At 41.0% G+C, this 27,093-nt stretch overlaps 1 protein-coding gene across 1 annotated transcript in view; it reads right to left on the minus strand.

The window, feature by feature from the left end:
* Positions 1-27,093, minus strand: part of LOC142138733 (synaptotagmin-2-like) — a 124,560-nt gene that overhangs the window by 27,357 nt on the left and 70,110 nt on the right. Inside the window, exons 4-6 of the mRNA XM_075195612.1 lie at positions 26,300-26,422; positions 25,843-26,010; positions 16,396-16,563 (exon numbers count right to left, since the gene is read on the minus strand). Coding sequence (XP_075051713.1) covers positions 16,396-16,563; positions 25,843-26,010; positions 26,300-26,422 — 459 coding nt within the window. The remainder of the gene's footprint in view (positions 1-16,395; positions 16,564-25,842; positions 26,011-26,299; positions 26,423-27,093) is intronic.

Here is a 27,093-nt window from a genome sequence, read left to right on the forward strand (position 1 = left end):
GTATCAAACTGCCCCCTCTATTATCCTGAGAATTTTAGCCTTAGTAAATCCGGCGATGGCTAAACCGCCGCCAAACCCGCCGAAAGTCGGCGGGTTTACAAACACGCCTGTTAGTAAATCTAGCCCCAAGTGGTTAAAATAATTTTTTCAATTCCAGAATGAAAGTGACATCTGGAATAAATTCCTAATTCTTCAGGAGATGGGATGGGACAATTAATTACGCTCAGCAGCCTGTGTTCCCACAAAAGCTTGTTTTTTTCTTCCCATATTAGGAACCAAGAAATGGTGAGTTACAGAATACTGAAAGACTTCTACAAGCGGACCGGATGGAGAAGAAGACTAATGGGTAGAAGCAAAGAAAACATTCAAGTGTACCAGGGGCGGATCTAGACTTTATGTTTAGGGGGGGGCGATTTTGCATAATCACGCCCCTCCTTTGCTCTGATTGGTTGGCCTGTGTTAACCCCGCCTTCCGCCCGTGATTAGCCCCGCCCCATCCTGTTGTGGTCGCCGGCTGGGAACTACTCTGATTGGCTGGCCCACATTTAGCCCCGCCCCGCCCGTTTTAATCGGCGTCTGGGACCTAGCTTTTTGCTGCTAGGGGGGGCGAATGCCCCGATCGCCCCCCCCCCCCCCCCCTGGATCCGCCACTGAAGTGTACTGATTTCTTTAGTTTTCCTCCCAGGTGCGGATCTCAAGATAGAGCCCAGCTGTAGCAGACAACACCTCTAGCAGATGATAGATTGGATCCTAAGACTTCAGAACCTGGACACAGATGAGACTGACACAGGTGACCCAAGTACTTTGCAAAGTTAATGACATTATGAAGATAAAGCAAAGGAGAAACAACTTTAGGATCTTAGATTTTATTGTTGAGGGATAATGTAAAAAGGGGTGTACCTCGACATATGTTGATTTTTTTTGCATGTGATCAGTAAAGAAAGACACAGGTTTTCTCACCTGACATGTCGACGCAAGAGATCTTTTAGCTTCTCTCCCCTTTGTTACTTGATACTTTGTACTAGAAATTGCATTGAATAATTTATAAACTGAATACCTTACCACCTGTTCACATACACACTCTGAAACACATTACATTAAGATAGAAAATGTATTTATTTTTGTCTGTTAAATGTAATTGCAGACACTGACAAACAGGGAGAATGAGAAAGAGTATAATATTTGCCATTTTCCATTTCGCACAAAATAATTTACAAGAGAGCTGGTTTCCCCTCCCCACTACTTTGTATGGCAAGATACAGACATTTGCCTAGAGAGTGCTGAGAGGCTAAATACATTTACATTTCAAAACAATTGGCTTCCAATGAAGTACAATCCCTCCCACATGAGTTTTTGTAATCAGCTCTGTGAGACCAAAGGTCTCTTTTTGGGAGAAGACTACACACAGACACATCCAGGAACTTTGTCTCCCCATTTGGACACAACAAAAGTGTAACGTATATGGGTCCCTTTCATGGGGCTCTGCTAACATGAGGAAATAGACTTAAATATGAGTAATTTGTACACTGTTTATTGTTATTGTTTTAATGGTAAAACTATAAATAATAAAAAAGTTTACAGCATGGAGAGCTGGTATCTTGGAGAGATCACATTTGGTCGGTAATGATGTGTAACTATATTCTTTGATTTGTAGCTGTGAAATTATAAATACATTGTAGTAAATATTAGTGTGCACAGATGGTTATTTATTAAATACATAGGGCCTGATTCATTAAGGAAAGTAAAGCAAAAAAAATGAGTAACTTTTCACCTTGGCAAAACCATGTTGCATTGGAGGGAAGGTAAATTTATAATGTAATGGGAGATTTATATTTGGGGTAGGGCATGTCCTAGATCAACTTTAAATTTCAGTGTACAAAGAAACTATCAAATATTTGTATGCTACATGAAAAATCAGACAGTATTTAACTTATATGCAAAAAAATATATATATATTTGCACCCCTTGCATTGTAACATGGTTTTGTCCATGAGAAAACGTACTTACTTTATTGCCTTCCTTTCCTTAATGAATCAGGCCCAAAGTGTGTAAAGATTTGATTTTTTTGTAGACATTCCCTTCCCCAATGTGTGATACATTTCTTAGTTACATTGTTTTTGAGAAATGTTTATAGCTGTGACATGATAGTAATAGATATTGTTAGAATTTGCTATTTGAGACATTCTCTAGTTACATTGCTTGTGAGAAGTGTTTATAGATGTGATGGTAATAGATATTGTTAGATTTTGTTGTTTAGGAAAATATAAGTTAAGTAAGATTGCTTTAGAAATTATTACTTGGGAAAGATTGTATACATTGAAATACATTGTATTTAATTTGCCTTTCTGGCTCCCTCCCCTTTCACCCCCTACGCGTGTAAAGTAATGGCTGCACATAGTTTGTATTGAATTTAGTGAATGTTGTGAATTTTTGCAGACATCCTCTCCTCCTGTGAAGCCAAAGAGAGCTTAATGGAAAATGTGTGATTATGTAACAAAGGATGGTGGTAGGTTGGCCCTTTTTGGTGGAGACTTTGCACTTTAAAGATGAAACTTCATTATGAGTAACAGAGTATATGTATTTGAATAGTGATGTGTTGAATCACAATGTGGGAATTGTAATGAATTCTGACATACAAACACGCACTGAAATTATATTATTACATTATTGTACAAGTAAAGATTCTATTTCATACATATATAATTACGTTGTGGTTATGAATTTATAATGTCTTGACACTGGAGATATTATACATAGAAATCTGTGTGCACAGTAAATTAGGTTTAAAGGACTGAAGTAGGCGTGTCATAAGAGGGAAAGTGTAAACGCGTTGGTGATGTAACGAGCGTATCCAGGAGCAGAATAAGAAGATTGCGTAAGAGTGCGCAATTTTGGCGTAAATATGGGGTCTTTTACACATACCTATTCACCTGCTGTAATTCCTGTGACCTACATCATCATTTATTTATATAGCGCAAACATATTCCGTAGCGCTTATATTAGACCAATCTTTTTGGCTGTTCTGAGATTTGAGACCCAGCGTCTAGCAACAATGCTCTACCCGCTACCCTGCAGTTCTGACCATTGCGAGAGGCCAGGAGGAACCATCCACAGCAATCCCAATCTAAAGTTAGAGGTCAGGAATACCAGCACAAGTGTCCAGCAAGGGGGTACACTTGCAGCAAGACGTCCCGCAGAACCACATCAAGAGAAAGTAAGATCCATACAATAGTATACCTGTGTGCCAATTTACCACTTTACATTACCAACATACCTTCCCAGGCAGGAGTGGAACTTGAGTCATTAGCCATCATACCCCATCTGTTACAATGTCCATTTGTTATATCTCTGTTGGCACCACTGTTGGGTTTAGTGCACCTAGTTTTGCAGAGCAGTGCAAAAACAATACTTAATTTTGTAGAGTGAAATTATTGAAATAATATAAAGGCGTTCATTTTTAGAGGCGCTCCTTGCTCTGTGGAGGGGCACATGGCCATTTCCACCCTGCTAAAGGACTTGATCTTTGCACCAACTCTGAATGGGCATTGCATTTTTAGGAGAAATGCCTTTCTAGACACACTGGGCAATGTAAAAGAAAGCTACAAACACACAAAAGTGCCATATCCAATAAAGGCAATCCTGATACAATGTATTTAAATAAAGGTGGATTGAAATTGGTACAAGGTTGGACTTTTAATGTTACAATTACACTTTGCACTTCTTCAGATTTTTCTTACTCTCTCTCTCTCTCTCACCTAAGTGCACTTATAGTTTGTAGAGGTCCTCTGAGAGTGGAGAGTAAGTATGCATTTTGATGTGCACTGAGAGGATCATTTAGACTCACAGGTGGAAAGCCAAGGAGTTTTGTGCTGTACATCGAGTGCATGTTGTAACTGAGGACCATAGAATCATGTGAAATGTCATCTGGCCTCTATATAGATTTCTGATCAACAAATTACAAATTGTACTCTCTACACAAAGTGAACATCAGCCTAATGCACGCAAGTGGCTATACAAGGCAGTATGGCCACTATTTGCCAACAAAGCTGGAATTTTTGTTCTTGTAGGTGCAGTCAAGATGCTACTGCTACCTAATCTCTGTTATTATTTTATAGCCTTTTAATCTCCTGTAAAGAAAATTATCCATACGTATATCTAAATAAGCGTGATAGACTGGGGATCCATAGCTGAGAGCAGACCACCGGAATGTTGCAAAATTTAAATTTAAGTTTTACTTATTCAGGCAAAATCAGATTCTGTTTGCTGCTGACAACCTGTGTGTGCGTGTGTATATATATATATATATATATATATATATATATATATTTCTATATACAACCAAAAAAGAAAGGGGTGCTTCCATGGTGTAAAATCTTTGATAGAATTTATTCATTACAAGCACAATTGGACACGTATCAGAGAATAAGTTGTAAATAGCATAATAAATTAGTTCCTATTAGAAGATCGTGGGTTAATATTAGACCCACCCCTCCTGACTGTTATGCACGTTTTGTCGCTATCCAATAACGATTGTCGAATCTCGATTTGTGTTTCCAATGCACAAATATTTATTCTCAAAAAGTAGCAGAATAATTCAAGCGAAATAATAATAAGTACAGCCATTACTTATCGCAGGCGCTCTGGATCCAATGAACAGTCATTCAGGTCTGAAGTCTGTGGTCAAGATGACTGAACACTAGATGAAAAGCTCCTGCTTATATTCAGACAGAAATACAGTAAAACAATGCAGATGGTGTGGCTTGCTTCTATTGGTCCAGGTTTCAGGAAGGTCCAGGAGGTTGCAGATCATATGCTAGTTCAAACTAAAGAATCCAAAGGTGGGGGTCATCTCTCCAGGGGATGTACTCCGATCTTCCGGCCAAGACTCCATTTTCAACTAGTCCATTAGCATTTTATAGTGAGTACCACATTAAAGGTTTATTCCCTAACATCAATAACTAGAGTATGCAATGTTCAATCTCTTCGCCGAATGAACCGGACAGCTGCTGATGTAAAGGGGATTAATATGATACCAGACATGACACATTTCCTTTAACCTGTACCATATGTATTACTAATATGCATATAACTTATAATATTACACATAAACACTACTATATTTCGACATAAATAACTATGTGTTGCAACTACAATTAATGTGTACTATTTACAAATGTGTGTGTTTGTGCGAAAAAGTGTAAAAACTGTTATTGCCACGTGTTGCAGCTGGACACGCCCTTCCACGCCGTTGCGTGCTCTACGCATATTTTCAGACAAAGACAACCAAGTTTGCTCGATATTAATTGAAATGACTTTATCCAATTTGCTGACTTCGACAGCTCCACCCTTTGATAGTGTAATAAACAAAATCATCATTTCAAGTTCAGGATTATACAACACTTCTTCACAGACCATGATTTCGGTATCTCTCACCACCCTTTCAGTCTCATTTTCAGTGTTTCCCCTAAAAGACTGTGTTCCACACTTTAACACAGTAGGAACACATAAACCAATTGCTAAGATTACACCAAGTATAAGGAGAAAGAGCTTACCTACACTAGCAACCATTTGCTGTACCCACTCCCCTAGACTAGAGAACCATTTTACAGGGTTCAACCACGAGAACCAACCTGCCACATTTTCCCCTACCTCATATAGCGAAGAATTATGGTTCGTTCGAAATTCCCATTTCAGTTGCCGAATTTCATCCATCTTCCTATAACCTCCTTAGGGTCATCAGTATTATTGGTGATGTACGTGCAACATTTGACATCAAACTGGGTGGCCAAAGTCACACAGTACCCACCAGTAATAGAGGTGAGATAATTCAGTACCAACCTATGTTGCACCAACTCCTTCTTGTACGCTTGAAGCTCCCTTCCCATATATCTGAAAGTGTCATCATACATCTCAGTGATATTGTCTATCAAATTAGCTAGGTCTTGAATATATTTAAAATTTAAAGTTCCCCAAGCAGTCCAGGGGGTAAATGTATCATACCCCGGTTTTGTCAACTCCAGCAAGTTCGGCGTCTTCGCAGCTTAAATTGAAAGCGGTGCTGCCTTGTAAAGGGAAATTTCCCTTTACAAGGCAGCGCCGCTTTAAATTTGAGCTGCGAAGACGCCGAACTCGCGGGAGTTGACAAAACCGGGGTATGATACAATTACGCCCTGGTGAGATCTAGAGCAACCATAACTTGAAAACCAGCGGTTTCACTAATCAATTTTGTAGCTATGGGATCCTCACCAGGAATCATATTTCTCTTGCCACAGTGTTCATACTGTGTGTGTATGTATGGTGGTGATGTAGTCTTGTGAATACCAATCATTTCTTCATGAGTAATAGTCATGATTTCAGGAACCAGTTACCTAAGAAACACAAGCCCTTGGAACTTGGAGTCACCCAGGAATAAGCTTTTCTCCCACAAACAAAGTACATATCATCAGGGAGAACATAAGGAACAGTATGCCCATTAATTATATCACATAAGGTTTTGACAAAACTACCCATGCCTAGTGTCTCCATTTGTTCAAGACATGTGTCAGCATGGATGACATTCTTACAATTACCTATAGAGACCTTTCCAATGAATACTTTATTATGTTTAGTTACACGCCCTAATTTGTGGTGTCCATCAACATTCCTGCCAATTGGTGACCTCGCAAGTCTCCCTCCAAAATGAATGTGGCGAGCCATTGTCTGATCTGATAGGTCAGCTTCCCAATTCTCCAGACGCCTTGTATGAGAGATATTTAGGCACAGTAAAGATCTGTCTAAGGAGTATTATCCAAGCTTCAGACTAGGGGACCTAGTGTTAATGTACTTCCCTTCTATGGGCCTCCCTCCCCTCAATTCGAGTACCTCAGAGATGTTTAGTGGGAACGGCACTAGTCCTATGTTATGCTGTCCCTGAGGCACATGAGAGCACATCCAACACTCAGTTTGGTTTAGAACCTTACCCACTAAGGAGTGATAATCCTCCAGAGGATGCCCGCCCATGTCCAGATTACTAGTGGACTGGCATCGCTGGATGCATTTCTCTTCGACTAGGGAGTCACAGAACTTACAGATACAATATTCATCAGACAATAGCCCCTCACACTGTCCCTGAGTTCCAGGGCTAGCAGACCTTTTCATAACCCCTGGACCAAGCTTGATAATGGGCTGCTCTGGGTATTCTAGTAACTTTTCTTCGATATCCATCTCATCGGTATCACTGCCAGAACCTTCCTCTATCCTCCATTCTCCTTCACAAAAATAGGGTGTCCTATAAAAAGTAAATACAAGAAAAATCCTGGAACAAAAGAAGAACAAAAATCGCCACTCCATCGCTGGAAAGATAGTTTTGAGGCAACGTCTCTGGCTCGGGTGTCTTGACTGCAGGCTTTAGATCTTCCTGAACAGGTTTATGAGTGACAGATCGGTGTCGTCAGTCTTAGCTTTATCTCGCACTTTCTCTGGGTTACTGACTTTCCTGCAGTGGGTGGAATGGACCCAAGTCTCTCTCTCTGCAAACTTCAGTGATGTGGTACTGGTCAGCAGCACTTGGTACGGGCCTTCCCAACGGTCTGTTAAACAACCTGAGCATAGGAAATTGCAGATCATAACATAGTCCCCAGGTTCAACATCATGACAGTTCATTTCTGGCATACCAGGTGACAGCATTTTTAGTTTTTGTTGTTGCTGCTTTAGCTGTCTGCTCATTTTTATAAGATATTGTACAGTCACTTCATTATTACACTTCAAGTCGTCTTGTGGACTCACGATCAAATGAGGTTGTCGGCCGAACAGTATCTCAAAGGGGGACAGATTAAGAGGAGGTCTAGGAGTGGTTCGGATGCTATGGAGGACTAGTGGCAAAGCTTCAGGCCATGCCAACCCAGTTTCAGCCATTATCTTACCAAGCTTGTTCTTAATAGTACCATTTACTCTTTCCACCTTACCACTGGCTTGTGGTCGGTAAGGGGTGTGAAGTCTGCTACTGATTCCCATGAGCTTACACATGTTTTGGAAGATATCACCAGTAAAGTGGGTACCCCTATAACTTTCGATGATTCTAGGGATCTCGAACCTACACACAAACTCTTGTACAATTTTCTTTGCAGTGAACACAGCAGTAATAGTGCCTGCCGGATATGCTTCTACCCAACCGGAAAACACATCAATACATAATAACACATACTTTAGATTCCTGCAAGGTGGTAATTGGATATAGTCAATTTGTATTACCTGAAAAGGACCGTCTGTAGGAGGGATGTGGGATGGCTCAGTTGGAATAGTTTTCCCGACATTTTTCCTCAAACAAGTAAGACATGACATTGCGTTCTTACCAGCCGGAGATGAAAATCCAGGAGCACACCAGTATGCTCTCACCAGTTTGCACATACCTTCTTTACCCAGGTGAGTCAGACCGTGTGCTGCTTCAGCCAGGCTTGTGTAGTATGTTTTGGGAGCTACAGGCTTACCTTGTCCATCTCTCCAGAGTCCTGAGGACTCTGACCACATCCCTTTGCCTTCCAGACCGCCTTTTCCTGCAGGGAACACAAATCTTGCATTTCAATTAATTTCTGCATGTCTAATGTCTGAAAAACCATCATAGTCTCGGTTGATACAGTCATAGGTTGCCCTGCTGCCCATTTAGCAGCTTTGTTGTTGCCCAATGACACGGGGTCTTCTTCAGAGATATGGGCTTTACATTTTATGACGGCTACTGTCCTGGGTAACTGTATCACTGTCAAAAGTCCTTTTATGTGTTGTGAGTGTGCCACTGGCATACCTGCTGCTGTCGTAAAGTTTCTAAGACGGGAAAGGGCCCCAGAGTCATGCACTACCCCGAAGGCGTACCTAGAGTCAGTATATATATTAGCTGATTTACTCTTTGCCAACTCACACGCTCTCCTTAATGCTACTAGTTCAGCCACCGAGGCTGAGTGAGGTGGGCCAAGGGGTCTTGCTTCTACCACATCCTGATCATCTACAACAGCATAACCAGTACATAGTTCTCCCGTCTCTGTCTGTCTATGACAACTCCCGTCTGTATAAAACGTAAAATCTACATTTTCTAAGGGTGTGTCACGTATGTCGGGCCTTGCAGTAAAGGTCTGGTTCAGGTATTCCATACAATCATGCGTATCAGTACTCTTGCCACACTCATCACCAACCAGGGTCTCCTCACCTCCCACCATTTGTGTCTCTTGAGACACATATGAAAGGTATGTAGCTGGATTTAAGGTGCTACATTGTTTGATGGTGATGATTGAGGGTGCCATCAGAGCTAGTTCCCATTTTGTGAATCTAGCTGAAGAGACATGTCTGGTTTGAGCTTAATTTAACAGAGCTGATACAGCATGGGGGGTATAGACTGTTGAATCATGTCCTAATACTACGTCCTCGCTCCTACTTACCAGAAGAGCTGTTGCTGCTACACTTCTGAGACATGTTGGGAGTGATCTTGCCACAGTGTCCAATTGTGCACTGTAGTATGCTACCGGTCTGCTAGCATCACCATGTTTCTGTGTGAGGACACCTGCTGCACAACCATCAGCTTCCATACAGTATAGCTCAAAAGGCTTTTCATAATCAGGTATTCCCAATGCAGGTGCTCTGGTCAGACTATCTTTGAGATTAAAGAACGCTTGCTCTGACTCCTCTGCGTGTACGACACGTTCTGGTTTTGAGGATGAGACTAGCTCCTGCAGTGGTAATGCCAGAATAGAAAAACCTGGGATCCAGGATCTACAGTATCCACACATTCCCAAGAAGGTACAAATTTGCTTCTGGCTCTGCAGCAGAGTCATGTGTTGTATAGCTTCAATTCTGTCCATTGTCAAGTGTCTTAGCCCCTGGGTGAGACAGTGTCCTAAGTATTTGACCTTTGTCTGACATGGCTGTAACTTGTCCTTTGCCACCTTGTGCCCTGTGTGCGAGAGATGGAGCAACAACAATTTAGTATCATGTAAAGATGACATAAAAGAATCAGAGCACAACAATAAATCGTCCACATAGTGAATTAGAACTGACCCATTGCTAGGTTGGAAGGATTGTAAACAGTCATGGAAGGCTTGGGAGAAAATACTTGGGCTGTCAATGAAACCCTGGGGAAGTCTGGTCCATGTATATTGCACCCCCTTGTAGGAGAATGCAAATAGGTATTGGCAGTCAGGGTGAAGAGGGACTGAGAAGAAAGCAGAACATAGATTAATGACATTAAAATGACTATCAGACGGTGGAATCTGCATGAGGATGACAGCTGGATTGGGCACTACGAGGAATTGGCTTTCAACAACTTTATTAAGTCCTGGACTAATCTATAGCCCCTCCCCCCACTCTTTTTCACAGGGAAAATGGGAATATTTGCTGTGCTGGATGTACGAATTCAAATCCCTTGTTGCAACAGCCTCTCAATAACAGGATATACCCCTAGTTCCACCTCCGGTTTTAATGGATACTGTGGGATTTTTGGAGCTATCCTACCACTTTTTAGATTTACCATCACAGGAGCTACATTTGCCATCAATCCAGTGTCCTGTCCATCTCTGGTCCATAGGGACCCCGCTATTTCCAGCAACATCCCCTTTACTTGACATGGACTTTGTTCTATAACGGTAGAGTGCCACATTTACCTCTGAGGGTTGTCCAATATATCCTGTACTTCATGCACGACCTTCTCTGGTATATCTAGGAATACACCATCTGGGGTACAGTATATGACACATCCCATTTTACATAACAAGTCTCTTCCCAGCAAGTTAGTAGGAGCTGCTGCAGCCAAGAGAAACAAATGCTTGGTATGCAGGGGCCCAATAGTAACTTCTGTGGGTTTAGTTAAAGGATACTGTAACACTCTTCCCGTTACCCCCATAGCTGGAATAGTTTTACTGGTCACCTGTAGATTGAAAGGAGAGGTTATCACAGATCTGGCCGCCCCTGTATCTACAAGAAAAGTTTGCTTCCTACCAGCTATGTCAACTATAATTGTTGGTTCTTCTGTCAGACTCTCAGTTAACCTCACTGGCTGTAGACTACAGGTATGACCTGACCCCTAGCGCTGACTTTCGATTTCCTGCGCAGCATTTGCTGCTAAAACATGCGCGGGCAGGTGTGATTCTTCTAGCCTATGTGAATTCCTCCTTGGAGGATATCTACGTGACCCACCCCTATGTGTATTGAGTCTTTCCTTTTTACAATCTTTCATGAAATGTCCTTCTTCGTTACAGTTGAAACACCTGATTATTTTATGTTTCTTGTTATGTGGGTTGTATGCTGGTGGTCGTGTATGCATTCCCTCTAGAGCCTGTATACTTACCGTCATCAACCTATCACTCTTCTCTTCCTTTTTTCTAAAAATATTTTTGTCATTCTCCACAGCAGACTCCCTAAGAGAATCTACTGTGATGCCTCTCCAATTGGGTAATGAGGTTTGTACCCTTATATTTAAATTTTCCCTAAGACCATCCATTATTACCCCTACAGCTACTTCCCTGTGATGTGGATCCTCACCTATGTTTGATATCCCAGTGAACCGTGTTATCGCTGCTATACCTCTAGTGAAGTAATCTAATGCTATTTCACTATCTTTCTGTTTAATGGTGAAAATTTTACTCCAATTTACTACTACTGGAAAATAGATGGCTAAATGTGTGAAAATTTGTTCTATATTCTCTTGATTAACCTCATCTGTCAAGGTGTCGGCTCCCTCTAACAAACAATCTTTAATACATTTTTGTATGTTAGTATTGGGAGGAAGACATGCCCTCAACACTACACGCCAATCCTTACTGGTTGGTTCGTGTGCATTTCCTAAGTCTTTAACAAACTTCTGACACTTAGCCAACTCTTTTCTAGGATCTAGGAATTCAGTCATAATGGAACGTAATTCTGATTTAGTCCAAGGACAATGCATTGTAACATTTCTTAAAGGAACTACACCATCCTTATCCGCCTTCCCATTGGGAACAGATATTGTGCGGACTGGATACGTACCCACCGGTTCACTATCTTCAGGATTAACTACAGGAGCAACTACTTCAGTACTTTGCGTGTTATCCCTTCTAGTGGTCACACTACTCTCACCTATCTCAGCCATTGCCCCCTTTCCATACTTACGCTGAACCTCTAGCATATTAACAGCATGGGCAATGGCTGAAATTACAGTGGGTTCATCCTCTTCATCAGAAACACTTACTTTAAACTGACTTAAAACAGGATATAACTTAGCAATTTCCTTTTTTTCATTTTTAATAACGGCAGTACTCCTCCCCCACATAGGGTGGCGGGGGTGCGCTTGCTTTGAGTTCTCCGCGCTTCTCAACGGCTACTTCCACTGTGTGCGCCCTTCCCTGCCACGTGTTGCCTTCCATTTGCCACAATTTCAAACAATTATTATGTTTATTTCTCACTTTCGTTGACTTAATCATTCACACTTTATCTTTTACATTATTTAGTACCTCTGAATTAAAACTTCCTATTGTTGGGAAAGGCCTAACACAATCCTTGGTCATCTTGACCCACGTGTCGCAATACACCGTTGCGTATTCACCATATTTGTTACACATAAAAAACCTCGCTGAACCAATAGGCCCTTCCTTAGGCAGTACCTTGGCCATCTCTAGCATATGCTTAGCACCCATGTTGAACAGTACCAATCTATGTGGACCACAGATAATACCGCAGTACTCTGTCTCTTCCACAAACACTTTCAACCCTTTGCTACAATCTACCGCTAGAGATCTCTAATGGCCGTGGACGCATTTCCTCAAGACGCGTCCACTCGCTTCCTCTCGCACCAGAAGAGGACCCCTAACACAGAAATATCACTATGGGCCACAGGGCTATCAGCTCCTCGATACCCTGGCTCTACCACCAAATCTGTTGAGTTTATTATCACTGGTAGCGCAAAGTCGATACAATCAACCTGCCTTTCCAATATAATTCCTCCAAGCTGCTCTCTCAATTCACAATCACGGTTGTCCTTACCATGCGGTCAGATCGCACCGCTTACTAACACTAATTATCAGTAAACCATGCGATTCATTTGGGGCGCTTTGCGAAAACCCCCTTTGTTTTCGACCTCGGTATACCTGCCCCGTATACCGTCCTTCAGTTGGGCAACCTGACTCGTCAGACAGCAACTGAGACCAATCAACAATAAAACAGTGCATCTACATCACAAAATCACACAATATACACCTTTTCTGCGCAGAAAATCAAAGTTCCCAACAATAGTAATAACGTTTCAGAGGATTTCACAAGTGATTATATTATGCGTATACAACAACTATCAAAACAACTGTTTAAACACGTGGCAAATCTACCGGAAGTTCACATACGCTAAGCAGGAAGTATACGTATATATAAGAAATGTAATACATAAAAATGCAATATGACAATAAAAAGAAACAGTTTTCTCTTTTGTCCCTAGATTCAAGTTAGCGCTTGTTCAGATTATGCAAAACGAACATTCGGTTTCACAACACAGAGTAAAAATCAGGTTTTGAATACATTGCGTTCTTACCCGTATATGACGCGTCTCCACCCCCAAATTGTTATGCACGTTTTGTCGCTATCCAATAACAATTGTCGAATCTCGATTTGTGTTTCCAATGCACAAATATTTATTCTCAAAAAGTAGCAGAATAATTCAAGCGAAATAATAATAAGTACAGCCATTACTAATCGCAGGCGCTCTGGATCCAGTGAACAGTCATTCAGGTCTGAAGTCTGTGGTCAAGATGACTGAACACTAGATGAAAAGCTCCTGCTTATATGCAGACAGAAATACAGTAAAACAATGCAGATGGTGTGGCTTGCTTCTATTGGTCCAGGTTTCAGGAAGGTCCAGGAGGTTGCATATCATAGGCTAGTTCAAACTAAAGAATCCAAAGGTGGGGGTCATCTCTCCAGGGGATGTGCTCCGATCTTCCCGCCAAAACTCCAGTTTTAACTAGTCCATTAGCATTTTATAGTCAGTACCACATTAAAGGTTTATTCCCTAACATCAATAACTAGAGTATGCAATGTGCGATCTCTTCGCCGAATGAACCGGACAGCTGCTGATGTAAAGGGGATTAATATGATACCAGACATGACACATTTCCTTTAACCTGTACCATATGTATTACTAATATGCATATAACTTATAATATTACACATAAACACTACTATATTTCGACATAAATAACTATGTGTTGCAACTACAATTAATGTGTACTATTTACAAATGTGTGTGTTTGTGCGAATGTATACAAAAGTGTAAAAACTGTTATTGCCACGTGTTGCGGCTGGACACGCCCTTCCACGCCGTAGCGTGCTCTACGCATATTTTCATACAAAGACAACCAAGTTTGCTCAATATTAATTGAAATGACTTTATCCAATTTGCTGACTTCGACATGACAAAGTCGATTCAGGTGAAACACGTAGACTGGAAGAGTTTATCGTATGTGAGGTCTGTTCTATTCACGGACATACACAGTAGCTGAAAGACTGATTTTATAAGCTGTTTACATTTCATTTTCTGGTACATGTCCAATCGTGCTTTTAATCTTTGATAGAATTTATTTATTCTATCAAAGATTTTACACCATGGAAGTACCCCCTTCTTTTTTGGTTTAATAGATACTACCTATACCCATGGAGATCGGGAATATGCGGACAACTTGTCTGCTGGATTTGGAGACACCCTTAGAAAGATCGGGTGATAATTGACTGTTTTATATATTGGTACTTTGCACATTTTATGCATCTGTGATTAGATGCTAGATCTGTTGATTATATTGTGCGCTCTGTGAATATATATATATATATATATATATATATATATATTTCCTGTATTTCTCACAAGCTCAGTGGATCTCCATCCTGATCCTGTACAGTCTGGGTTGTAAAAAAGTGGAGACACACTTTTATCATATCTAATTGTACATTAGAAAGTTGAATTCAGATCCACCAACCTGGTGAAAGCTACAAGCTTAATAAAGCACAGACCTGAATGTGTATGTACTGTATTATCTCTGATATCTGTGCTTATACACTTGTAAAACATATTTAAAAACATTTGATTGAGAAAGAACTATAATTGCAACTGTCTAAATAAAAAGAAATGCTAATTTGGTTCTTTCCTACAAAAAAAGCAAAACTGAATTGCTTCGTTGATGTGTGCAATGGCGGATCCGGGGGGGGGGGGGCGATTGGGGCGATCGCCCCCCCTAGCAGACACTTGCTGCCGACGGCTGCACAGTATGTGCAGGTCCGTCCAGCCGTGACAGGCAGGGACAGTGTGCTGCCCGGCTGCTCTACCCTAAATCGCCCCGGGTACAGCATTTTTCTAGATCCGTCCCTGGATGTGTGCAATATATAATATTTACAAAATAAGGTAAATATGGCACTCCCGGGATTATTATTTTATACAAATGCTAAATTTGTTATTCAGCTGCTTCTAAGGACATACCTGAACTATAAACGTTAAATGTAGCACTACAAACAATCCTGTGCTACCAAGCGTGCCCTTAAGACTCATTTCTTTATTCAAGTCTAACAGTCCTCTTCTTAACTCCCTTGTCCCGGCTCTCTCCCTCAGTTAGTACCATCCAATTTGTGTCTCCCCCTTGCCTTTAGGATGTAGGCTCTGTGTGCTCCTTCTACTATTCCATCCCCCTCTGTACCTCTTGGCCTGCTTCCCTAACCCTGTTTTCTTAAGCTTTGGCCTACTTCTCGCTGATTTCTACCATCACTTTCACTCATTATCCCAGGAATAATTTGATTTGCATTACCATGTTACGTGTGTGTGTATATTTATATATTTTTGTTCTTCATATTTTATTCTTTATGTATCATGTGGTGTCATGGGTCACTGTTCTTTGTATATGTCATGTATGGCGCTGCGGACCCTTTGTGGCGTCCTATTAATTAAAGATAATAATCATAATAATGCTGTCACTGAACTGAATGACTGGCTTCCCCACCAATATGGTGCTCAAACATGCTGCAAATCGTTTCTCAAACTGGTTAATCGAATCAGTACAAAATATTTGAAAATTTGCCATGAATTTCTCAAATTTTAGAAATTAAGTTAAATTCGAGAAAGCTGAATATGTTTAAACAATTTGAGCTGTTTCCACCAAGTTCAAGATGGTTCCACCATGTTCAAACGGGTCTGCATTTGTGCTCAGTACCATAGGGAGCCATTTATCATAAGTGCCTTTATGCTGAAAATTTTTGATTCTGTTTGTTTCGTCACAATCACTGGGGGAGCTGAATGAAGAATGGTACACATAGCAAACATATAGGACAAATTAAGAGACAAAAACAAAGATACTATCAATTGCCTAGCCAATTTTTCATAATTCACACGTTGCTACCAATGTACAATACTAAAAAATGGGTCTATCTACTCACCTCCTCTTTTTCTGCACTCTGCAAGTCCCTCCACTCTTCAATTGGCTGCCCAAGGTCTACTGTGTTCATAACTACCTTCACCTCTCCAATGATGTCATGTTTAGAGAATCGGTCAAAGTCATATATTGACATACATAGGGTCTTTCCACCAAGCTCTTGATATGGAATCTGTGGCAATTTAAATAAATGTTTATGCAAATATAAAAATATGAACACACAATAATTTACAGGATGACAGTTTATAGGGAACAGTGAAATTAATATATATATATATATATATATATATATATATATGTTTTTGCTATACAATATTATATTGCTTCACAGAGCTGTCTGATGCTTACATACACATTTCATTTCTCCTGCTGTCACATGTGTAAGGACTTAAACTACTTTGTACAAATCATCATCATCATCATTTATTTATATAACGCCAGCAAATTCCGTAGCACTTTACAATTGGGAACAAACATTTATAAGACAATACTGAGTAATACATACAGACAGAGAGGTAAGAGGGTCCTGCTCACAAGCTTACAATCTATGGGACAATGGGAGTTTGAAACACAGGGGCATGCGCTACATCATATTGCACATTGGACCAGCTAGAATGCAAAGGTAAAAAGTATTCAGTGGGTTGTGTGATAAGTCACACAGCAGTGTTGGTCAGAGGGTTGTTGTCTTGTGTTAGCTGTGTAGAGGGTGGTAATAGGGTAACCCTAGGGAGATTAAGATAATGGTTGACGAATAATATAAGCTTGTCTGAAGATGTGGGTTATCAGAGAAAGCTTGAAGGTTTGAAGACTATAGGAATGTCTTACCGTGCGAGGGAGGGAATTCCACAAAGTGGGTGCAACCCGAAAAAAGTCCTGTAACTGGGAATGGGTGGATGTGATGAGAGTGGAAGAGAGACGTAGATCTTGTGCAGAACGTAGGTGTAGAATCGGGAGATATTTTGAGACAAGTGTGGAGATGTATGTCATTGCAATTTTTTTGATGGCCTTATATGTTAGTAGAAGAATTTTATATTGGTTTTGTTGAAATACAATGTAGAGACTGACAAAGTGGCTCAGCAGAGGAAGAACGGTGTATAAGGAAAATCAATCTAGCCGCTGCGTGCAAAATAGATTGTATGGGTTCAAATCTGATTTTGGGAAGACCAGTAAGGAGGGAATTGCAATAGTCGATGCGGGAGAAGATGAGTGCATGAATTAAGGTTTTTGCAGTGTATTGTGTGAGATATGTGCGTTATTCTGGAAATGTTCTTTAGATGCATGTAACATGATTTAGATATAGAGTCGATGTGGGGAATAAATGATAGTTGTGAGTCAAGGATTACACATAGGCAGCGAGCTTGCAGGGTGGGATTAATGGTCGTGTTATCAACAGAAATAGAAATGTCAGGCAGGAAGCTTCTGTTTTTGGGTGGGAATATTATTAATTCAGTTTTTGAAAGATTGAGTTTGAGTTGACGAGAAGACATCCAAGATGAAATGGCAGGAAGACAGTCAGTAACGCGAGACAACACAGATGGTGAGAGATTAGGAGAGGATATTGTGTATCATCCGCATAGAGATGATACTGAAATCCAAAGGAACGTATTAGTTTTCCAAGAGAAGTGATGTAGATAGAAAATAGCAGAGTGCCTAGGACTGAGCCTTGTGGTACTCCAACTGATAAAGGAAGCGGAGCAGAGGTGGATCCAGAAAAATTAAGACCCTTCAAGACCTAGGGATTGTAGCGTTTGTATGAGGACAGAGTGGTCAACAATGTCAAATACAGCAGAGATCCAGGAGAATTAGAAAAGAGCAATGGCCTTCACTTTTTTCTGGATTAAATCATTGACAATCTTGGTCAGCACAGTCTCTGTGGAGTATTGAGAGCGAAAGCCTAACTGAAGAGAATCCAGTAGGTTGTGTGCTGTAAGAAAGTGTGTGAGGCAAGTGAAGGCTATTCTCTCAAGAAGCTTGGAGGGGCATGGGAGCTGAGAGATGGGGCAGTAATTTGAGAGAGAGTTTGGGTAAGAATTTTGTTTTTTAAAATAGGAGTAATCACTGCATGCTTGAATAGTGATTGAAAAATACCAGTAGACAGAGAGAGATTACAAATTTTAGTTAGAGGTGGAATAAGCACAGGAGACAGGGACCTACCAATTTGTGAGGGAATGGGATCAAGAGGACAGGAGGTAGAGTAGGAAGATGAGAAGAGAGTAGAAACTTCCTCTTCATTTGTAGGATCAAATGAAGAGAGAGTGTCAAAGGGTACTACAAAGGAATTGAGCTGATTGCTTGTCGAGGGAGATGATACCATTTCAAGTCTTATCTTATCTATTTTGTCCTTGAAATAGGGGGCAAGATCCTGGGCACTGATGGTAGTCAGAGGGTTTGGGGTGGAAGGTTTGAGAAGAGATTTAAATGTGTTAAAAAGGCGTTTGGGGTTAGAAGCCTGAACATAGATGAGAGATTGGAAGTATGTTTGTTTTGCAGTGTCCAGAGAATTTCTGTAGGAGTGGTAGATACCAGCATATGTGATGAAATCATTAGAGGTACAAGATTTACGTCAGTGACGTTCTGCTTTACGAGAAAGTTTTTGGAGAGTTTGTGTTACTTTAGTGTGCCACGGTTGGTAACGAAGTCTACGCGGAGTATGCAGTGTCGCTGGAGCCACTTGATGCAGGGCAGTTGCTAGGGTTTGGTGAAAATGGGGTACTGCCCGATCAGGGGAGGAGAATGTAGAAATTGTGGAGAGAAGGTGTTGGAGAGAGGCGGAAAACTGTTGAACATCAACAGAAGAGTTTGACACTTGGGAGGGTAAAGAACTGGTGGTGAGCGAGTAGCTAATAAGGTGATGATCCGAGAGGGGGGAATGAGTGTTAAGGTAATCAGAAACTTAGCATAGTCTAGAGAAAACAAGACCAAGACAGTGGCCATCCTGATGAGTAGCGGATTCAATCCACTGGGAGAGGTGAAGTGAGGATGTTTGGAAGCAGAATTGGAACATGGATTAGCAATAGGGATGTTGAAATCACCCATGATGATGGTGGGGATGTCAGAGGATAAGAAGTGAGGGAGCTATGCAGAAATGTGTTCAAGAAATTGTTGGTGTGGTCCAGGGGGGCGATAGATGACAGCAACACGCATAGAGAATGGGTTAAAAATCCTAAAGCATGTACTTCAAAAGATGTGAACGTGAGTGATGGGACATTTGGGAGAACTGTGAACGTGCACTGTGGGGAGAGAAGTAGTCCAACCCTAACTCCTTGTCTGCCGCCTGGTCTGGGGGTGTGTGTGAAATGGAGACCACCATGTGAAAGGGCTGCAGATGAGGCAGTGCCTAATTGCGTGAGACATGTTTCTGTCATTGCTAGAAGGTTGAGGTTGTTTGAGAGGAAGAGATCATGTACGGAGGTAAGTTTGTCACAAACAGAGCCTGCATTCCAAAGGGCACATTTAAAGGACTTTGGAAGAGAGGGGAGACAGGTGATGCGTTTGAGCTTTGCTGGATTTCTCTAGCGTGCAGATATATGTGTGTGGGAGAAGTGAGGGGGACCTGAATTAGGTAATATATCACCAGCTAAAAGAAGCAGGGAGGAAGAAATGTAGGGAAGATGATTGTAAGGTGTGTCCTTTTAGTTTCTAGCAACAGGGTGAGGCTGTTAAAGTTACTGAATTTAAATAGAAAGAGTTCATGAGTGTTAACTAGAGGTGAGTGAAGTAATGAAGGGGCAATGTGGACAGATGTTTGTGTTGCAGCATGGGTGAGGAATTATATAGTCTGGGCACTAAGGTTATTGTAAAACACACAGGGGTAAAAGGGTGAACCCTGGTATATTGTTGGACAGAAACAGTTAAAATAGTTGGCTCCATGTACATTCTTAAGCTCAATGGGATAATAAACAACAACAACAACAAAAAACATATTAGTCTAGTTGTCTAGAAGATCTACTGAATACCATCTCAGTTCAGCTCCTGGACCCAGTGAGTCTGGTGCAGAGCTGAATATATGCCCATCGGTTGCATAAATTGTGTGATTTCTCTCTGCGCATGAACACAAAAAGCTCTGCAATTACCTAGCTATACAGAGTTGCAAATACACACGGATGATGATGGCAATCACCAGCACTTGCTAACCGCTTTTAGTTGGTTAATTAGAGTATTACACTAAGTGCTCAAAGTGCGGTTGTTGTTACAAATACGTATACCTGTGATATTGGTTTGTAGTGTGTAGATATAGTTAGATCTCTACAACCATATAGTGGCATTGGGTGGTGTGTGAATGGATATAGGTATGGTGATGGGGATGAGGTATATCTATGATCACCTCTAGTTGGTTGACTGAATTTCATTCCTGTAGCAGCATGGCATTTTCTTAATTGATCGTGCATATATTATAGCATTTTGTGTGTGTATTTTCAAAAAAAGGTTTTTGTTCCTTTCATGAATACATGAGAAGGAAGGTTATTTCTGCTGTGTTCCGCTCTGTATCAGGCCCAGTGAGTTTAACTGTCATTGTTGGCAATTGTCATTGCTGTTGCCATGTGTATTGCCCCTTTGGTGATCTCCGTTGCCTCCTTGGTGGCAGCAGCTAGCACTGAACATGGGGAACAACTGTCCTGGATCTATTTCAATCAGTGGGCATGACATTACAGGAAAACACACAATTACTCAAAACTGACAGAGAACTACAAGAGTGATTGTGCACCTCGAAAGCAATAGCCTATTCTAGAAGCAGAGGAAGGACGCTGATGAATGATGAAGGATAATTATGGTTACTGTTTTAATATTTCTACAGTGACTGGTTCATGTTTCATGTCTCTGCCTTATGCTGAAAACATAACTATGTAATGTATGTCTATGTAACTTCCTTGAGATACGAGTAACAATTAAACAATATGCAATAATATATTTGCTTGGAAATTAATTTCCTGACAGTCATTTCCATACTAGGTGCACATATGGACATAAATGACAAGTAAAATGCATGTTTACACTAGAGATGCTCACTGACCCCCGTGAAGTGGTTTTGGTTTTGGATCTGGATTAGCTTCGTGTTTTGGTTTTGGCAAAACCACCCTCGTGTGTTTTGGTTTTGGATCTGTATTTTTGTTGAAAAATTGTTAAAATATGCTAAAATCACACAATCATAATTTTTTTTTTGATCCTACATTATTATTAACCTCAATAACACTAATTGCAAGTCCTTTGCAGTCAATTTTGACCACCTCACAGGTCACAATATTATTTTCATACACTTTTAGACAAATACTGCGGCAATCTGGCTAGATGGTAAACAACAGAGCAATGACTCAAACACACAGCAGTTCCTACCACATCTAGGACACATTGTCACACAGCAGTGGCAGAAAAGAAAAGTGGTGCAAGATGGAATTGTCCTTGGGCTCTCAGACCCACCCTTATGTTGGATCTTAAAAAGGACATGAACAGTTTAACAAATCAAGCACTTCAGCCACAAAAGTGCCACTCCTTGTGGCTGAAGTGCTTGGTTTATTTGGGCCCCCATAAAACAAGGTAACAATGGCTTTAAGCCACCTAAAGTAACAGTGGAGTTAATGAAATCTACTGTGGCAAGATGTTGTTGTCATCATCCTCAGCCTCATCCTCATCAGTGTGTACATCATCCTCACACATTATTAATTCATCACCGCTGGAATCCACCATTACAGAAGTCTCAGTATTTTGATGTATTTGGCGGGAAAGGCCTTTCTTGTGGAACTTGAAGTTCATTTTTATGAACATAATCTTTTCCACATTTTGAGTAAGTAGCCTCCTACGCCAATCACTGATAAGGTTTCCGGCTGTACTAAAAACTCTTTCCGAGTACATACTGGAGGGTGGGCAGCTTAGGCAGTGCAAAGCGAGTTGATACATGGGTCTCCAAATTCCCTTTTTTCCTCCCAGTATGTAAAGGGACTGTCTGATGTGTCTATTTCTAAGGTGTCGTTAAAATAATCCTCCACCATCCTTTGGATGTTGATAGTAGGATCAGGTGGAGTTACGGTAGAGGTGTCACGTTTTTTGGTCAATTCTTTTAGACCAGACGTCAAAATGTTGTGCTGAGTCATCTGCATCATCCCTGAGTCTCTTGGGAAAGCTAAGTTTTTCCTAGAGGCAGTTGACCGAGAAACTGAAGGAGGAGACGCTGTCCTATCACAAAACACTTGAGTGGTCATCTTGCTCACCAGGAGCTCCTTGCATCTCTTCAGATCTGGGTCAGTTGGAAACAAAGAGAAGACATAGGTCTTAAACCGAGAATCAAGCATAGTCGCCAAAATGTAGTGATCCAATGTCAAGATTTTGATAACTCTTGGATCCTGGCGAAGCGAATAAAGTAATTGATCTACAAGTCCGACATACTTAGCGGAATTGCTTTGTTTAATCATCTTCTTCAGTTTCTCAAGCTGCTTTTCCAAAAGTCTAATTAAGGGAACCACTTAACTCAAGCTCGCAGTGTCTGAACTCACTTCACAGGAGACTACTTCAAATGGTTTCAGCACCTTGCACAACACGGAAAGTATTGTCCACTGCGCTTGACTAAAATACATCCCCCCTCCTTTTCCAATGTCATGGCTTGTGGAGTAAGTGAGGATGGCTTTTCGCTGTTCCTCCATCCTCAGAAGCATATACAGGGTGGAATTCCACCTTGTCACCACCTCTTCCTTCAGTTGGTTGCAAGGCAAATAAAATTGCTCTTGCAGCTGCTGCAATCTCCTGCACGCTGTTGCAGAATGCTGGAAATGTCCAGATATTTTACGGTCCACAGAAAGCATTTCCTGTACGTCCCTGTCATTTTTTAAAAAGCTCTGCCGCACCAAGTTTATTGTGTGCAAAACAGGGAATGTGATGAAATTCACCTAGCTGTAATGCTCTGACAATATTGGTGGCGTTATCAGAAATTACATATCCTGAGAAGAGTCCAAGCGAGATAAGCCATGTTGCAATGACATCCCTTAGTTTTTGTAACACATTGTGAGCTGTATGCCTCTTAGTGAAGCCGGTGATACAGAGTAGCCTGTTCTGGCAAATGTGATGTACTTCGGTACATGCTACTGCTGTTCCTGCTGGTGAAGGCGAATCACCAACCAAGTGTGCTGTCACAGTCATATAATCTTTAGTTTGCCCAGTTCCACTTGTCCACATATCTGTGGTTAAGTGTACAGTGGGTAGAATGGCATTTTGCAGCCTAATAATAACATTTCTACGAACCTTCTGGTAGAGGTGAGGAATAGCTTTTCTACTGTAATGGTGTCGTGATGGAATTTGGTAACCGGGACACAAGACCTGAAGTAACTGTCTAAAACCAGTTGCATTAATAGTGTATATATGGAACGCAGATCTAATACAAGCATAGTCGCCATGGTGTCTGTGATCCGCTTTGCGACTGGGTGACAGCTTTCATACTTGCTTCTTCTTGCAAAGGATTGTTTAACAGTCAATTGTTGTAAACTACTAGTAGTCTTCTTCTTGGTCTGCTTCTGGGATGAAGATTCACCCCCAGCAGCAGCAACAGCAGCAGCAGTGGGACTAACGCTCAAGAATTCTTCTTAGGAATTCAGGATAGTGGAGGAGTCATCTAGAATTAGCAACTTGGATGCAGGACTAACTTCGATCGCTACTGAGTATATTGATAAGGACGGTGTTGTGGGTGTAGATTGCAGGCGTCGGGATGTAGATGAGAAAAGGGTCCTAGTTGATGATGGACTGCTTGTTGTTATTTTTTTACCATAACTTTCTGATTTTCCCAACCCCTTGCCATGAGCTCGTGTCAAATGGTGTAACAAGGATGAGGTTCCTAGATGGTTAAGGTCCCTCCCTCGACTGACTGTGGCTTTACATACACTACAAATGGCTAGATAACTGTTGTCAGGATTTGGGTAGAAATAAATCCACACATAAGAAGTGGCTTTTTTGGTCTTATGTCCAGGCATGACAATGGCCTTCTTCTTATCACGTGCCAGAACTGCCTCCACCAGTGCAGGACTTACACAAACAACATCATCCTCATCAACATCCTCATTAGTGCCCTCGTTGGCAACACAAAAATCCCCTTCATCCTGTTCCAATTCCAAAGTGGCATCCTCAATTGGTCGATCACCGGCTACACTCGGGCTGCTCAGGCCCACATCAGCAGAAATAATGAAAGGGACCTTCTTTATGGGTACACTATCAGAATGGTCACGATTACACATAGCACCCGTGAATGGACTCTCCTCAGGGATTGGTGTCATTTCTGAATCTGAGCATACATTTTCCTCTAAAGCCTTATACTGTTTTCTTCCAGCTCAGCTTTTACACATAACAGTATTTGTGCACCACTTTTGGAGTCCGAATTACTTGGTCTTGCTTGGTCACAAGTGACCTTACAAGAAGATGCCTCAGCAACAATTTTAGATCTCGCACTCATAGAGAAAGGCGAAGGCCTCATTCTTTCTTTGCCACTGCGTGTGTGGAATGGCATGTTGGCATTTTTTTTTCAGCAGATAACTTTTCATGGATTACAGTTCTTTTTTTCTTCACCATGGTAAAATGTGTTTTTTTTATGTTTTTTTCCCTGAATATGTACTTTTACATAGGCTTTACCAGATGACGTACAGGGATTACTATCATCAGGACTGGTGGCAGCAACTGCTTGCTGCTCCTGCTCTTCTGTGTACTGCTGTGAATCCATTTGGATAACCCCCTACACTTTTTGGTGCAAATTCAGAAAAAAAAGCCTGCAAAGACTAGTATATTTGTTTTTCAGCAATGACAAATTGAGCAATGGAGCTCTTGTCTTTGGGTGTATATAACACCCTACACTTTTTGGTGCAAATTCAGAAAAAAAGCCTGCAAGGACTAGTACATTATATTTGTATTTCAGCAATGACAAATTGAGCAACGGAGCGCTTGTCTTTGGGTGTATATAACACCCTACACTTTTTAGTGCAAATTCAGAAAAAAGCCTGCAAGGACTTGTATATTTGTATTTCAGCAATCACATTTAGCAATGGAGCTCTTGTCTTTGGGTGTATATAACACCCTACACTTTTAGTGCAAATTCAGAAAAAAGCCTGCAAGGACTTGTATATTTGTATTTCAGCAATGACAATTAGCAATGGAGCTAAGTTTTACACTGCTACCACCCTCCTCTTTCACTTCTGTAAGTTTGCTTGCCCAATTGCTCTACATTCTATCCTACCCCTTCTGTATCCCTTTCTCAAATGGCACTAGATCGCCGTGGAGGGCGATATTTATAGATTCCAAAACTCGCGAGATCCGACGACGTCATGATGACGTTTTGCCTAGTTTTGGAATCCGAAAAAGCACTAAAGTACCAAGCTCTGTACTCGGATCCCCTAAGTTCGGATGTGTTCGGTTTCGAGGAACCGAGCCTGAGCATCTCTAGTTTACACCTATTAATGAAGAATGTCTTTAAAAAGGTTTGCTTCACCTTAAAAGTGAATGTCTCATTGAAGATGGGGTTAAGTGTCTTCCGATGAACTTTAGTCTCATACTTCTTCTTCTTATCTGGCAAGAAGAAAATCTTCACATAGGGATCTGATGTACCTCCCATATCCAATGCAGGTAACTCTGTGGCCTGTATGACCCCAACTTGGATCTGTTATTAAATGAAAGGGAAAGAAAGCAAGTTATGTGGTCAACATCATAGCTGATACATGGTAGTGTCTATACATAATGAATCGAAAACATATGCAACATTAATCAATATCTCTATTAACCCCATCTTCTTGCCCTTCCGACTCAGCGACCTATTTTAAAGGAAAAAGTGCAGGTGGCCCAGTGATGCAGCCCAAGGTAGCCCATTATGGGACCGGACCGGGGGGGCAGATGCCCCCCTCCCACCCAGGCCAGCCTGCCCTTGGGTTGAAAGGAGGTCCCCAAAATACCTGGTTATTTTGAAAGTCATAGTCCAAGGAGAATTGTAACTTTCCAAGCTTCTCTTCTTCCTTCTCTTCCTCCTCCTTATCTTCACCCTCTGTTAAACCAGTCTCTGCATCATCATCATCATCCTACAAAATCTGCAGAGCAAAGAAGTAAATGTAACTTTCATTGTCTTGTTTTGTTACTGGACTTGGAAAAACTGAATAAATTGTTGCGTCAAGCTGTATTTTAACACTTTTAAATTATATAAATAAGTAATATAATAATAAACAAGCAATTAAGATCGTCCTCTCTGTGCAATACTAGAACTAAAACATGATCTACAACTCAAACAGCAAGCTCAAATTGTGCCATGTTTACATGCATCCATTCAACAGGTACTAAACTTATGTGTTTGTGTTTAAGAGACATCCATAAGTGTTCTCATTATCCATCAAGAAGTAACAATATTAGGTAATATTTTCAGTGTGGTACACATCACGGGCCCTACTTTAAATAGTCAATATGAGCCAAATCCATGTACTGTAAACCGTTAGTCTGAGGAATCAAAGGTGTTATTTTAGCAAATCTGGCAGCATAACAAATAACCGTGCATTTTATAGGAAAGTAAGAGCAGGAAGCAATATATGCCGGGAGCAGAGCATGCATTATATTCTATTGAAGTCCACAGTATTTTTAGTCATCAAATCTGTCTACCCATTTCCCACAAAACAGCTTTTAATTTATTTATAAATTTCACCTAGTGTATGTTAATAGCTTGTCATAGAAAAGCTGTTAGGAGGCAGTATTAAAAACTAAT

Source organism: Mixophyes fleayi, chromosome 2 (assembly GCF_038048845.1).
Source record: "Mixophyes fleayi isolate aMixFle1 chromosome 2, aMixFle1.hap1, whole genome shotgun sequence".
Classification (NCBI taxonomy): domain Eukaryota; kingdom Metazoa; phylum Chordata; class Amphibia; order Anura; family Limnodynastidae; genus Mixophyes; species Mixophyes fleayi.